Source organism: Jaculus jaculus, chromosome 11 (genome assembly GCF_020740685.1).
Source record: "Jaculus jaculus isolate mJacJac1 chromosome 11, mJacJac1.mat.Y.cur, whole genome shotgun sequence".
Taxonomy (NCBI): Eukaryota; Metazoa; Chordata; class Mammalia; order Rodentia; family Dipodidae; genus Jaculus; species Jaculus jaculus.
Genome location: NC_059112.1, coordinates 94,059,142 through 94,074,320, shown reverse-complemented (window position 1 = coordinate 94,074,320; position 15,179 = coordinate 94,059,142). Strand labels below are relative to the sequence as shown.

General features: G+C 55.6%; 1 protein-coding gene across 1 annotated transcript; it reads right to left on the bottom strand.

Annotated features, from left to right (window-relative positions):
• Positions 1-10,667: 10,667 nt before the first annotated feature.
• Barx1 (BARX homeobox 1) lies at positions 10,668-14,205 on the bottom strand. Its single transcript, XM_045130217.1, has 4 exons — positions 13,977-14,205; positions 11,970-12,261; positions 11,800-11,884; positions 10,668-11,389 (listed from the first exon to the last, which is right to left on the bottom strand). The coding sequence occupies exons 1-4, from the start codon at positions 14,203-14,205 to the stop codon at positions 11,225-11,227; spliced, it is 771 nt and encodes a 256-aa protein (XP_044986152.1). The 3' UTR covers positions 10,668-11,224.
• Positions 14,206-15,179: the final 974 nt, after the last annotated feature.

Here is a 15,179-nt window from a genome sequence, read left to right as displayed (position 1 = left end):
ATATGGTTCCTTAGGCTTCGCAGGCAAGTGCCTTAACCACTAAGCCATCTCTCCAGGCCAATTAAAGTCTATTAAAAAAAAAAGAATTGAATGACTAGAGAAATGGCTTAGCGGTTATGGCATTTGCCTGCAAAGCCAAAGGACCCAGGTTTGATTCCCCAGGACCCACGTTAGCCAGATGCACAGGGTGGTGCATGTGTCTGGAGTTCCTATGCAGTGGCTGGAGGCCTTGGTGCTCCTATTCTCCCCCCCGCCCCACTCTCTCTCCCTCTTTCTCTCTGTCAAATAAATAAAAATAAAATATTTTTTTAAGTCACTTAAAAAAAAGTATTGAAGCTAGAGTGGTGGTGTTTACCTGTAATCACAGCACTTGGGAGGTGGAGGCAGGAAAGTCAGGAATGCAGGGTCATCCTCACTTAAGTGTCAGCCTGGAATACATGAGACCTTATCTCAAAAACAATAAAAAAATAGGGAGGGAATTACCATGGGATTTTTTTTATAATCATGGAAAATGTTAATAAAAAAATTATAAAAAAAATCCAGAATTCTGAAAAAAAAGAACTATGGTTGTAATTTCTCAATCAATAAAATAAAGTATTTACCAACATAGCAAAAAAAAAAAAAAAAAAAAGAAGGGAAATGAGAAACACCAAGCGGCCTCTGGCCAGCAGGAGGGAGATCAAGAGACAGGACTAGCCAGCCAGCCAGAATAAGGGACTCAGGGACTGGAAAGCCCCACATGTGAGTCCTCACCCTGGAACCTTCCTGGGGAATCAGACAGTGGGCAGTGATGGTGGGTACTCAGAAAACACCTCAGGAGAGCCAGGAAGACTTACAAGAGGAGATAGTTTCCACATAGAATTAAAAACAAACAAACAAAAAAAACATTTTAGCCAGGCGTGGTGGCACATGCCTTTAATCCCAGCACTCGGGAAGCAGAGGTAAGAGGATCACCATGAGTTTGAGGCCAGCCTGAGACTTCATAGTGAATTCCAGGTCAGCCTGAGCTAGAGTGAGACCCTACCTCGAAAAAAAAAAAAATTTATTTATTTATATATTTGCTTATGAAAGAGAGAGGAAGACAGACAGGCAGAAAAACTGAGCATGCCAGGGCTTCCAGGGCAAATGAACTCCAGACACATGCACCACCTTGTGCATCTGGTTTACATGGGAACTGGGGAATCAAACCGGAGTCGTGAGGCCTCATAGGCAAGTGCCTTAACCGCTAAGCCATCTCTTCAGCCTCCACGCAGAATCTTGTCAAGAGAAGCAGGCGCTCACCAGGCCCCAGGGTAGGCGGTCCGGCTTCTGTGACAAGATGGAGAGGGAGGAGTGGGCATGCGTGCCCCTTTGAAATTATAGCCTTGCTCGGGGTCTGCCTCTAAGACAGACACCAGCCAAAGTCACCCACAGGGGAAGGCCACACCCCACACTGTGGCCAGTAAGTCCTGTCCTTATGTCAGCTTGGAAGCAGGCCCCTCAGTTGAGCGCCAGCTGAACAAACTAGCTGGTTTGGACTGTGGTAAGTGCTTGCAGGCAAAGGGAAGGAACAAGAGTGCCCAAGAAGGCGGGAGGCATTTTGAAGCCAGTTCTGCATGGACTGCAGGGAGGGTGCATGGTGAATGTCCCACCCCTGTCCCTGACTCATGGCTGGTATTGCAACTGCGCATGATTCCTATCATCCAATAAAGAATAAAGGGCCAGGCGTGGTGACGCACACCTTTAATCCCAGCACTTAGGAGGCAGAGGTAGGAGGATCGCTGTCAGTTCAAGGCCACCCTGAGACTAGTGAATTCCAGGTCAGCCTGGGCTAAAGTGAGAACCCCCACCTTGAAAAACCAACAACAACAATGAAAAAGAATAAAGGGCCAACCCCATAGGAATGCTTTCACAAAAATGCCTTGCCATTCCACATGGCAATAAACAGGAATGAGCGAAGGCTAAGGTAATGTCAAGATCATAGCAAGTGAGGGGTGAAGGGACACCTGTCATCCTTGCACATATGCACATGGGGGCAGTAGGGTCAGAAGTTCAAGATCGTTCTTGACTACGCAGTGAGTTCAAGGACAGCCTGGGCTACAGAACACCTAGAATGAATGCTATGGAAAAGAGGTTACGATGGTATGGTAGTTTCGGGGAACTGTCTGGAAGTTTCTAGGAAAGTTGAACCTCGGTAGCCACTAAGCAATTCCACCCCGGGAGACGTTCTGAAATAAATGTACAGGGACAGACTCACGGATGTGATTCCATCAATCAACATATCCACCCACTGGACCCCGAAGTGTTCATTACAGACCCCTATGTGCCAAGCCCTGTCTCACTAGCTGAGGACAGAAAAGCGATGAAAGAGGCCAAATGTGCTTGGAGATTTCACGGTGGAAGGAGAGACCCAGATGAGAGTGTTCTCCCTGGGGGTGTGGGCTAAAAATGCAGGGAAGGGGGAAAGGGTTGGGGTGGGAGCTAAAAACCTAAGTATTTTGGGGCAGGGGCTCCCCAAGAAAATAGCCTGTGAGTGTCTGAATGGCAGAGGGAGGCAAGAGGGAGCTGGTAGTGGCAGGTGGGGAGGGGAAGAGTCTTGGCAGAAAGAGCGGCACCTGCAAAGGGCCTGGGGCAGGTGTCAGAGGAAAAGCCAGGAGGCCAGCATGGCTGGGGGACTAAGCACTTAGAGCAGAAGAGGAGAGAGCAGGTAGAAAGAAGATGGGCCTTGAGGTGAGCAAGAGGGATGGCCAATTCCTATGTGTACCTTTCTGCAACGGGAGGTTAGGCTGGTGTGCTCCGGAAGCACACACCCAACACTTTGCGGCTTATTAACTGTGTGGCCAAAACATGGGCTGTCTGGGATGCAGTGTATCCTCCATGCCACCAACCACTCTGTGACCCATAAACACCCCAGCCTTGGCTGAGACTCTCCTGGTCATATTCCCTGCAGCCGAAATAATACACCTTTAATAAAAAAGAAACACACGGCTCCATTTATACAGAGTGTAAAATAGATTCAAATAATTTTAAGTGCATGAGTCACTCCCGGAGACTTTTTGAAAATCACAAACAGCACTTTGTGGTGAGGACAGCCATGAACAGAGATTTGTCCTACAGGGGACCCCGTCGGGGCTGGCGTTCGGTCCAGTGCGGAATACCTACTGCCCACTCTTGCAGACAGGCTTTTCTGGGAATGGGGGGGAGAGTTCAGCCATACGTCCATGTGGTGGGTGACAGCAGGGTTGCCCCTACTTTGTGCATCAGCACAGGCACCTCAGGAGGGCAGTGAGGCTCTACACGCTGGGCACGAGGGAAATAAAAGATGACACCTATTCATTTCAGGCTGCGCCCCATTGCTTACTGAATGGCCCCAAGGGTTAGAGGTGCCCACTGGCAGGACAGACCTCCTGTGTCCCCCCACTCTTGAATTGCCTGTCTCCTGAGACAGTGGGCTCACCCCCTAATAAACATTCCTGGAGGTGGACACTTGGGGACGATGTCTCTTTACCGGTATTAACCTCCCAAGGACATCTCCTACTTCCATCTCCTTGTAGACACACTGAGATTATAGACTCTCCCTACAGAATCCAGTGGGGTTTTTTGTTGTTGTTTGCTCTTTTTCTTTTTTTTTTTTTTTTTTTTTTTTTTGGTTTTTTGAGGTAGGGTCTCACTCTGGTCCAGGCTGACCTGGAATTAACTCTGTCGTCTCAGGGTGGCCTTGAACTCATGGTGATCCTCCTACCTCTGCCTCCCCAGTGCTGGGCTTAAAGGTGTGCGCCACCACTCCTGGCTGTTCATTTGTTTTTTTTTAGGCAAGACCAACAGACTGGCCTTTTTTAAAAAATCACATTTCTTGTTGTTAAATTAATTAATTAATTAATTCGAGAGAGAGAAAGACAGAGGGAGAGAGAGAGAATGGGTGCACCAGGCCCTCCAACCACTGCAGTCAAACTCCAGATGCATGGGTCCCCTTGTGCATCTGGCTTATGTGGGTCCTGGAAAGTTGAACTGGGATCCTTTGGCTTTGCAGGCAAACACCTTAACCGCCAAGCCATCTCTCCAGCCCTGGCAAGAGAGAGTGAGAGAGAGCACAAGACGGAGACAGAGACAGAGGGAGAGAGAGAGAAAATTGGCATGCCTGGGCCTCCAGCCACTGTAATCAAACTCCAGACACGTGTGCCACCTTGTGCAAATGTGCGTCTGGCTTACATGGGATCTGGGGAGTTGAACCAGGGTCCTTAGGCTTCACAGGCAAGCACCTTAACTCCTAAGCCATCTCTCCAGCCCCTTCCAGCTTTCTATGTGGGTTCTGGTCATCTGAATTCAGGTACTCACACTTGGGCTTTAGGCACGGGGCCATCCTTCCCAGCCTTTGCCTGTTTTGTTCTTGCTAAAGCCCTTTTTCATTTTATGCCATCCTGCAGTCTTTCCTTCCTTATCTGCTCCCTGGCTGTCTTCAAACCTAGAACTGGCTTCCACAGGGTGGGATCCCATCTCTCCTGCCCATGCAGGACATGTCCCAGCACCTAGACAGCACTCCCCCTCCCCCCCCCACATATGGTTTCTCAGCAACGTTCACATGTTAACAAGTTAACAAGTTATGTTAACAAGTGGAGTCTGGGGATGGGGTAGAATGCGCGGACCTGGTGTGTGCCACCACCCAGCATTCAGGGAGGAGGCAGGAGGATCCGAAGTTCAGAGTTATTCTCCACTATGTAGTGAATGCAAGGCCAGACTGGGATACCTAAGACTCTGTCACAGAAAAAGCGAGAAGTTGAAACTGCAGGCTGACTGAGATTGACGTCCACGCTGGGAGGAAGGGAAGGACGGGGAAACTGGCCATGGTGCCTGCGACAGACATACCCACCTGGACGCTCTTCAAAGCGTCTCACTCATTCATTCATTTCTTCATTCTCTCCTTTGCACTAGCAACCAGAACCTAATTCCATCTTACTTGCGACACCCATGATTTTGACCTACCTTATTTCCAAGGGCCAAAAGCTGGAGGGAGGAGGAGCGCAGCATGCACTCACAGCTGAGGGTCCTAGGAAAGGAAAGAGGTGGGTATGTAATGGGCACAGGGAAGCCTTTCATCACTTCGCATTTTGCCCAAGGTCTTACCAGGTAAGGAACTGAGCTCCAGTATGTCTGTGCTCAAGATCACACAGTGTCCTTGGGGACAGCTGAGTCTTCTTCTCTTCTATTTGACAGTCTTCTAGGAGGCTCCTTTTCTCCTCCCCTTCCTCACCTTTCTGCCTGTCTCCTCCCCACACCCTAACCCATCATCTCTCATTCTCTATGTGTGGGTCAGTTTTGACATCTTGCAGGTCTCCCCATCAATCTCTCTCCTCTGCTCTCCTCCATCCCTCTCCCCTCCGCCGGGACCCCCTCCGAGCTCCGCGGGCTTCCACCAGGAGCAGCTCCCGCCTCCACCTGCCCCTTCCTGCGCACCGCGGCGGCGCTCCTGGCTCTGCGCGAGCCCATCTAATGCGTTTCGCATGGCGCGTCAGTCAAACGCCCTTCTAATGTCCTTAAAGCACGCAGAAAATTGCAACCTTATGAAAAAGAAAGAACGGAGAGCGGGGAAGCAAATTGCCTTAGTGGAGGCGGAGCTGCTGCAGGGCTCGGGCGGCGTCGCACGTGCCCGCGCCGCAGCTGAGCCGCCCGCAAGCAGGCAGGAAGCTCCTGCGACTGTCCCTCCCCGGCGGCTGGGCCAGGGCCAGGACGCCGCCTTCCAGAGCCTACTTTCCAGGTTCACCCCTCGCCTCTCCCTGGTCTCCCCCACTTCTGCTTGTCTCTCCCTTCACGCCTCTGGGCTACCCAGTGATGGTGCCAACGTGAGCCCCTTCCTTTTTGTCAGTCTGGAAAAGGGGGGCTTGGTTGAAGTTCTCTCAGCTCCTCCTGCAAGGGTCCTGGGGGGGGGGGCAAACACTGCACCCCACTCACGCTCTATCACCTGCTTCATCGTCCTCGGGCCATGAAATCATCCTGTGGATTTAACTGTGGCTCTGTTAGCCTCAGTCTAGCCTGGCCCACAACTTGCATTCTGAGCTGCTGCCAAGAATGTCTGGTGGCCTGGAGTTGAAGGCAGATCCGAATCCTACTGCTGATGTCTGTGTGTTCCTGGGCAACTTGCCTAACATCTCTGGGCTTTATCCTCATCTGCCAAGTGAACGCCTGAGCGCCTGGCTTACCGTCACCGTCGCGGGATCAAGGAGGCAATTCAGATGGCAGGCTGTGTCCCCCAGTGCCCTCCCAGATTGCCACACTTCCGCTGTTGAATGATGGAAGACCCTACCACGGAAAGGTTTTATGGGGGGGGGGTTGTCAGTAAGACCAATTATGTCAGACACACACTAAGGAAGACAAAAAAGCCAGTGTTGCTAAGGAAGCCATGACTCTTGAACCACCTGGGAATTTTATTTTGTGTTTACCCAAAGATAACTTTTGGGCTTAGGACATAGTTATTTTTAATCAAGGAACACTCCTGAATTTGTATTTTAAAAATAAATGAGGGGGCTAGAGAGATGCCTTAGCAGTTAAGGCACTTGCCTGCAAAGCCAAAGGACCCAGGTTCAAGTCCCCAGGACTCACGTAAGCCAGATGCACAAGGCGGAGCTCTCCTTTGTAGTGGCTGGATGCCCTGGCATGCTCATGCTCATTCTCTCTCTCACTCCCTCCCTCCCTCCCTCCCTTCCTCCTTCCCTTCTTCCCTTCCCTCTCCTCTCCCCTCCCCTTCTCTTCTCTCTCTCTCTCTCTCTCTCCTCCTCTTTTTCTCTTTCACATAAATATTTTTTTAAAAATGCAGGAGGGGCTGGGGGATGTCACTCAATGGTAGAGCGCTTGCCCAACATGCACTAAACCTGGATTTGATCCCCAGAGCAACAATCTTAAAGAAAAAAATTGAAAAGGGAGCTAACAGGGAAATCGACTGGTTGAACTGTTGGGGTGGGGTGGAAATCAAGGTTAGCGCTATTGACCTGAATGGGTCCTTCTGCCACCTTGTCGCCACTAGCTCAGTTTCTGTGTCATAGCTGTGTAAACCTTGGTCTCACCAGAGCTGCACCCCCCCCACTTCACAGCCTGAGGCCACTGCTGTCCATTCTTGCTCCCTGAAAAGGCTCCTCCTGTCACAGGACTCCAGCCATTTTTGTGTGAGAACTGGGACAAACGTGCTTTTGAAATCATACAAGTAGGCTCCCTTCAGAAGGCAGCAAGGACCCAGAAGGGAGGGCTTCTTATCAGGCCACACAACACCCACATAGGGCACAAGCTTTGAGTGGCTTAAGGCCCAAGGCCAGGCACACTCCAAATGCAGCCTGAGAAACATGTCACCTCTGGTGGGGGGGAGGGGGTCCCAACCGCTCTGCAGGAGTGCAGGGTCTAAGGTCACCAGCCCAGGTGTAGCTAGCCACCCACCCACCAGAACAGGCAGAGCTGAGGTCGGAAGCTGGCTTCTCTGGAAACTGGGGGGCCTAAGAAGCTTAGGAACAAGGGCACCTCTCTTAAGTTCCTCCTCCAGTTGCTCCTAGGGCAGAGGCTCTGGCAGTAAAGAAAGGAAACACAGAGGCAGCCTGGGCTCCATACCAGATAAAAAACGAAACCAGGCCAGGAGACCGCGGTAAGCTTGAGAAAGCGCCTGCTTTCTTCTGAGACCTCGGAGCTCTTTAAAGAAGGCATGACACAGGCCGGTGTGGTGGTGCACAGGGCACTTCAGAAGGTGAGCAGGACTGTCATGAGTTCAAAGCCAGCCTGTACTACACAGTGAGTTCCAGGACAGTCTGGGTTACATAATGAAACCCTGCCCCCCCAAAACACACACACACACACACACACACACACACACACACACACACACACACACACACAGGGCAAGACAGATGTTTGCAGGGCGCTGAGAGGCCAGCCTTTTGGCCACTCCCAGCTGGGCCTGCTCGGAGCCTCATTTCTGCGGTCAGCGCCCTGCAACTTCAAACCGCACCTCAGTTAACACGACCCGAGTCACAGTGCTTTTCTTCTCCCACCGCTCCCCCTTCAGGGCGGCCATCACAGAAAGCAAAGAAAGCCAGAATAATCTTTATTTTATTTTTTAAAAGTGGGGTGCAGGAGTAGAGTGCTAACCTTCGCGTTTCGTGGCCTCCTGGACGGTGCTGAGTAGTCAATGAAGGGACGGAAAACCGGTGGGGACCACGTGTTCAAGCCGGTGGTCTCTAGCTGAGCCAAACCAAGTACCATCCCAAGCTTAGCTTTCTCAACAGGGACCCTAGTTCGCCCTTCCATGGACCAAGAAGATCTCACGGGCAGGGTACCAGGAAGCCGGGATGTAAGTCCTCACTCGCTGCCCGTCATCCTGTCCCAAGTGTCCCGGAGCCTCAGCGACCCCAGGGCGCAGAGCACAGTGCGCAAAGCTAGTATGCCCCGCGCGCGCGCGCCACTGCGGTGCCGCCCAGCTGGTACTCAGCGCTCCCCTTCACCCCCAGATCCTGAGATCCTTTCCCGAAGATGCCCGAGGTTGGTGGGCGCTATCTCAATGGTCCGGAGCCTCAGCTATCCCGGGACGTTCACGCCGGCTTCCTCCCCCTACAGTCTGCTCCCAGGCTCCGCGCTGAGAAATCCGGCCACTGCTAAGTCTTGTCTGCGGTTTGTTTCCCAGAGGCCAGGGTCCGGGAAGAACCGGAAGGAGAGGGTCTTGCTTTCCCTCAGGATCAACCAGCCTCCCCTGGGGAGAGGACCTAGGAGGAGTCTCAGTGTCCCTGAGTGAGTGGCCCTCGGGGGGGGGGCGGGCCGGGGCCGCTGAGCTTCTTTCCAGTGGAAGTTGAATGCTTGGGTGGGCCTCTGCATTCGCTCCTCGCGGGAAGTTTCCGTCGGCTCTCAGGGATCTTCACAAAGAGTAAGATTTGGGTCTGCCCCAGGGAGATAGACACTCAGGTGGCTTTTCCCTGGCCAAGGGGACTGGTCTGTGTTGTGGTCACCTGGTCCAGATCTAACCAAGGAGCATAGTGGCACAGACAGTGACAAAATTTCCTCCCTTTCCACTCCGTTCTGCAACCCTATTTTGAGACCCAGCTTGTCTACTGACCTGCTGGTAAACTGGGGGTTCCCCATCTGTGCCTGGAAGGGGGTGTCCTGAAAATTTAGGGGCCTTGCGCTTGGATTCATCTCTTAGTCCTCTGACCCTGTTGGGTCCAAGCCAGAGAGAAACTGTTCTTGGGGAAGACTTAAATGCACATAGCAACTAATTTACCCAAGATTGCATCCTTCCAATTTAGCAAAATGGGAGGGTCCTGGAGGAACTGTGATTGGTTAAGTAAGCTCCCCCCCCCCCCCGCCACGCGCCACGCGCCACCTCTCTTCAGGCCTCCCCGTGGGTTCTACCCTCCTACTTCCCACAGTTATGTCGAGTTGACAAAAGATGCAGCCAAGATCCTCAATCTCCCAGGCCTTCGAGAAATAGAACTTAGACCTTCCCTTTGGTCTCCTTTGAAATGGAGAGATTAAACCAAGTCTAGTTAGTGACCTGGCTGCTGGGGCTGGGTATAAGAAAGTTATCAACAGTGCACTGCTGGGTTGCACTGACCTGGGGGTAACCCCAAAGTCCGGAAGGAATTAGGGGGCATAGTCACGTGTGCATTGTAGTCTTCCTTGGGCCTGGCAGGTAGTCGGGAGTCCTTCGACAGGCTTCATGAGGAGCCTTGAGCCAGCAAAAGATGGCTTTCAAGACTTGGAGGGACTGCCTGTGGTCCGGTTCGGTCCGTACTACGTGCGGGCTCTCCTCTGTTTCTCTGGCCTGTGACGTTAAGAGATTCTCCAAGAGGAGACATTCCAAGCTGGGGTCTAAGAAAGGACCATCAACAAAGGACAGTCACCATCCTAAGGAAAACGGTAATGGTAGGGAAGATGCCACTTTCTGCAGCAGTGTGGACGTTCCCATAGCTTCCTCTTGTTTTTGAAAACAGCTGGCTTTGTAACAGTGGTCCTGTTTGGGACTGCACGGCCAAATTATGTTCCCTTCCTGAGCTTGAACTAATCAAGTGAGCACCTCTCAGTTTTCATGCCCTTGCCACCTCCCCAGGAGATAGAAACCCACAGCGAGGTGTGAGATCTCCCATGTGCCGCCAAGTTGTGCCCCTTTAAAAGGATTGCCTTGACAATCCTCTCTCTTGTGATGGTCAGGTGCTCTCATTGCCCAGAGAGAGGTCTTGGTGGTCCAGGTGCACCCCCACCCCCTTGCAAATGTATCCAGCAAATGGCTTCTGGGCAGATGGGCTGCCCCTGGGATGTTTATAGTGTTTCCATTCGCCTCAAAAAGGGGTTTGTCAAGACCATTTCAAGGGCCACACAGATGGTTCTCCAAGTTCCAGACTTAAGGTACAACGCACGTGGCTCTGAGTTCTGGGCTACTTCCTGAGGCTGGTGGTTGACTGATGTCCCCACCTGCAACCCTGATTGAGAAGGAAGGAAGGTAGGTACAGTCCAGACTGGCCCCGGTTGGCCCAGGTTAAATCAATTCAACCCACGTGTAGAACTTTTGCGGCAAGGTTACCTGGGCCTGGTGGAGCAGGACACAGCTCCACCGAACCAGAGGAAAGGGCATTTCAGAAGCTGTGTTTCTTAGCACACTACGCTGTCCCTCCCTTCCCTCGTGGATTCAAAAGCCTCAGCGCCAAGCCCGCTGTGTCATAAAATATTTTATTGGAAAAAACATAATAAAAGATCACCGTTTTCGTAAGACAGGGGTAGAAAGCCCCAGAGACTCAGCCTCGGGTGGTGGCGCTGCCGGGATATCTCGGAGGCGCTGTCTGGGGTTGGGGAGGCCCTAGTAGTGACCCGGTTCCTGGCAGCCTGGTCCCCGACGCGCGAGCGCGCGCGGAAGCGGATGTGTGCCAGCCCCAGCCCAAGTCCTGGCCTGGAAGGCCGGCTGGAGGCCGGGGATGTGGGTGTGGGCAAGGAGCAGGGCGTGAGTGCACGTGGAGCGCCGGCGCTGCGGAGCTCGGGAAGACTAGAAGCTTCCTCCACACGGGACGCGACTTTCCCAGGTTTGGGCTAGGAACTCGCTGAGTCCTGGGTTTGGCTTCAGGGCGTATGTGTCCTTTCCTCATTTGGCCCCTGATTGTCCGCGTTCAAAGTAATCATAAAATGTTTCGAAAGCAAACGGGCGTGGCGTGGTTGCGCAAGAGCCGGCGGCGTGTGGGTTCCCGCAGGCAGCACGGGGGTCCCTCCCGGGGCTCAGCACCCTCGGTGGAACTCAGTCCTCACGGGTCCTGTCGCTGGGCTCGCCCGGGACTTCCACCGACTTCTCGGTCTCCTTGGCACGCTCCTGCTCCGTGAGTTGCTCACTCGTGGGGATGGAATTCTTCTTGGGCCGCCCCTTAGGCTTGGTAGGGGACTCCAGGCCTCCTCCCTGAAGAACCTGTTGGAAGATGGCCAACATCTTATATATAGGTGAGGTGGGAATCAGACCACAAGAACGAGGACCCCACTCACAGCACCCAGGTTGGGGGCTGAAAGACCCAACCAGGATATCAAGGGCCACTCTCAGCCCCAAGGAAATGACAGCTATTTGAGCTCTGCTGAAGAAAGGTTACCGGGAGTGATGGGGTTTGAAGGAGCCCAGGGACTTGTGGGGGGGGGGCGGCTCGAGGCTGCCAGGAAATAATGTTGGCTCAATTATGCGGCCAAAGGGACAAAGAGAACCCTGTCGCCCAGTTCGCAGGGAAGTAAGGCAACGGTGTTGTGGGAGGAGAGAGAAGAGGCAGTTCCTGAAGGGCCAGGGAGCGCTGCACAGGAATCCCAGGTCACGCGGGCACCAGCCACACTCACTATTTTCTTCCACTTCATCCTCCGATTCTGATACCACGTTTTCACTTGCAACTGGCTCAGGCCCAGGGATTCAGCGAGATCTATTCTGGAAAGAGCAGCGGTGCCCCTTCAGCGGGGGGGGGGGGGCATCCTCCCACCCGATTGCTGGCCCCAGCCTTGCCCCACATTACCTATCCGGGGTGGAGAGGTATTTCTGCTTCTCGAAGCGTTTCTCCAAGCCCATCAGCTGAAGCTCAGTAAACACAGTGCGGCTCCGGCGACCTTTCTTGGCTTTCGTGGCTGCCTCCCCAGGGCCTGTGGCCTCCAGCTTCCCACGAAGTTGGAGCTCCAGCGGCAGGTGCGGCGCACCAGCAGCGCCAGGCAACCCAGGTCCTGCGGCCAGCAAGGCAGAGCCCAGTCCGGAACAGCCCAGCGGAGCCAACGGGAACTTGAACACGGCTGCCTGCTCCGCCTTCAGCACTGCTACAAGGGAGAGAAAAATGTGGGGCCCCTTGAGCGCCAGCGTCCCCGGCCACTGCACTATGCGCCAAGAGCCATCCCCAACTTCAGCTCAGCCAGCGCCAGTCACACGTGAGGATTCGTGCCACGCTCGCAGGGCCAGACCCTTCAAGTCAGTATCCCCCCACCCCACCCAGAAGCCTGGAAAGGAAGACCTCTCCCACCCGGTGCTAAGCTGGAGAGCTGGGGGGGGGGGGTTTCCCAGGTCCCAGCTGCCTCCCCAGGTTACGGGGTTCTTAGGAGCAAGTCGCAGCCTCGAGGCGTGCATAGCGTGTCTTTCGTGAAGAAGGAAAGCAAGAAGAAACCGCCAAGAGTTAGGGAGGTGGGCGCTTGATCCTGCCAAATCCGAACTACTGTATTTGAAAAAGAATGAGCCCGAGTGCGGACCTGTGGTCTTCTGGGCGCTACAGTAGCCGTAGGGCCGCGAGAGGACCCGACATGATCTGGGGACGGGGTGGATTAGTGGCACCCCTTCCTAAATTCCAAAGCATCCTGCAAACAGTAAAGCCGTTCTCCCCTTCTCCGTTCATGCCCTTCTTTTCCGTGAAGATGCACTCATGCCCTGTTAGTTCTACAATGACTTTTGCCCGTTTCAAACGAATTACCAAAGAGCGCTGCAGATGGAAGCGAAAGGTAGCGGGAGAGGTTGGATCCCAGATGAACTTAGAATTAGCCCACGGGCCTGCACGGCACTCGCGGGGCACCGAAGGGGCAGGGTTAGAAGGTGTCCAGAGCAGCTGGGGGTCTGCACCGCCAGCAGCTTCCCGTCCCCTTAGGGTTTTTACGGAGGAGGGGTGGGTCTTAGCCCCATTGAAGTCTACAAGGAATCTTCCAGGTGGGGGGGAAACGAACGGAGGAGGGGGGTAAAGAGGTTGTTCCAGGAAAGCTGGTGGAGGGGAGGCAGACCCAACTCCATCACCACTGAAGGAAGATGAAGGACGCTAACCCGTAGCAGGAGAAGAAAAGGACGTGGAGGGTGATGGAAAGGACCGAGCAGACCTCCAGAGAAGCGAGAGAACCGGAACCGAGGCAGAACCTGTCTAAGCAAGTGGCTCGGAGCGCGCAGAGGCCCAGACTTGAAAGCGGAACCGCCATCGGGGCAGCGGCTCGCAGCCAGGCCTCTGCCCACAAGCGGCGAGGCCTACGCAGGTCCTGGCTGCGGCCAAGGCCTCGTCGGTGGCGGGCGGGAGGGCACGCTCTAGGCGGCTTCTTTGGCCGGCTTGGGCCCGCATCAGCATCCACACTGGGGGACGCAGGCCTCGTCTCCAGAGATCTGGGCAGCTTCCGCGCTTCTCTAGTCAATGTGGATCGGCACACTAATCGTGGCCTACCATGGGGATGCGGGGCTCTAGTCCCTCCGCCGGCCAGTCGCCCCGGGCACGGGAAATTAAATTAGAGGCCCCCCTCCCGTCCCCCGCGGCGAAGCACAGAGCAAATTTCCTCCCGGCGGAGCCTGCGTGCACGAGGCCTGGTTTCTGCGCAGCCTGTCGCCTGCACCCTCCGCTTCCCAGTTGGAGCGCGCCGGGAGAGACGTGACCCGGGGCCTGTGCATTCAGCGCGGCGGCTCGGGTCAGCTCCGCGGCCCCGGTGGGAGGACGCTGGAATCCGGGCCGCCCCGTGGCGCGGCTCCCATCCCTCCCCGTCCAAGCCGGGTCCGCGGCCCCGGCCGCCGCACGTACCCAGGTGGCTGTGGAAGGGCCGCGCCGCCAGCAGCGCCTGCACGCCGAACTTGAGCAGCTCGCCCGCGGCGGCGGCGGCGGCGGCGGCCGGAGCGGCGCCCTTGGGCCCGGCAGGCTCGGTGAGGATCTCCTCGATCATGAAGCTGCGGTAGCGGTGCGGTCGGTGGTCGGCGGCACAGCCCTCGGGCGGGCCGAAGCGCACTGCGCCCGGCTCCCCCGGCCGCTGCATCGCGGCGTCGGCGGATTGCGCCCACCGCTCGGCGACGACCACGGGTTGGGGAACGGGCGCGGGGGGCCCGCGCGGGGCTCTAGGCCGGCCCGTAGCTCCCGGCGGTGCGCGGGCGCCGGCTCATGCCCCCCTCCCCCGCCGGCCGGCCGGGGCGGAGGCGCAGGGCGCGGGCGGGGCGCACGGGGCTCGGCCAGTCGGACCCGGGACTGCGCCCCCCGCCCCGTGCCGCCGCGCCTCTTGCCCGGCCAGCCCCGCGTCACCGCCCCGCCCCGCCCGTCCCCGCCCCGCCCCGCGCCGCGCGGGGCCGCGCCACCGCCCCCGCCCCACCCCCCAGGCCACGCCGGAGGGAGGAACGGAGGAGGGAGGTAGGGAGAAGGGTAGGAGGGAGAGAGCCGCGGGAGAGGGGCTGGCCGGGCCGGCGACTACCGGAGAAAAGAGCGGAACGCATCGCCACCCCAGGATGGAGAAACCAAAAGCTGGGGGACCGGACCCTCCCGAGATGCCAGACGGAGGGATCGAGTGTGAGAGGTGAGAAAGGGCCCAGAGTTGGGTAGCGAGGGACACCCAAGATAAAGAGTCAGTGTATGATACCGTGAGGGTGCCTGGACGGACGCTACCAAGGCGTGCGCGCAGATACCTAGCTGGGCTAAAGCCCCAGAGAGGGCCGCGACGTGCTGGTTGCGGGCACAGAGGAAGGAAGGGACAGTAGGGAGAGGGCACCGCTAGTAAGGCCCGAGGGAATGGGCAGGGCACCTGGAAGAGGTACTGAGGGGGAGGGGCAAAGCGACTGGAAAGGGGGTAGCCTAACATAAGGTCCCCCCCCCACACGCACATTCCGCAGGTCGCGTCTCATGGTGGGTGAAGTGGTGGGCTAGGAGTGTGATGTAACTCGTGGAGTGGCGACCTCACCTGTGCACCACCATCTCAGCCCACCTCCGCCTCAGTTTACCATGCCCAAACTTACTTCTTTTGGA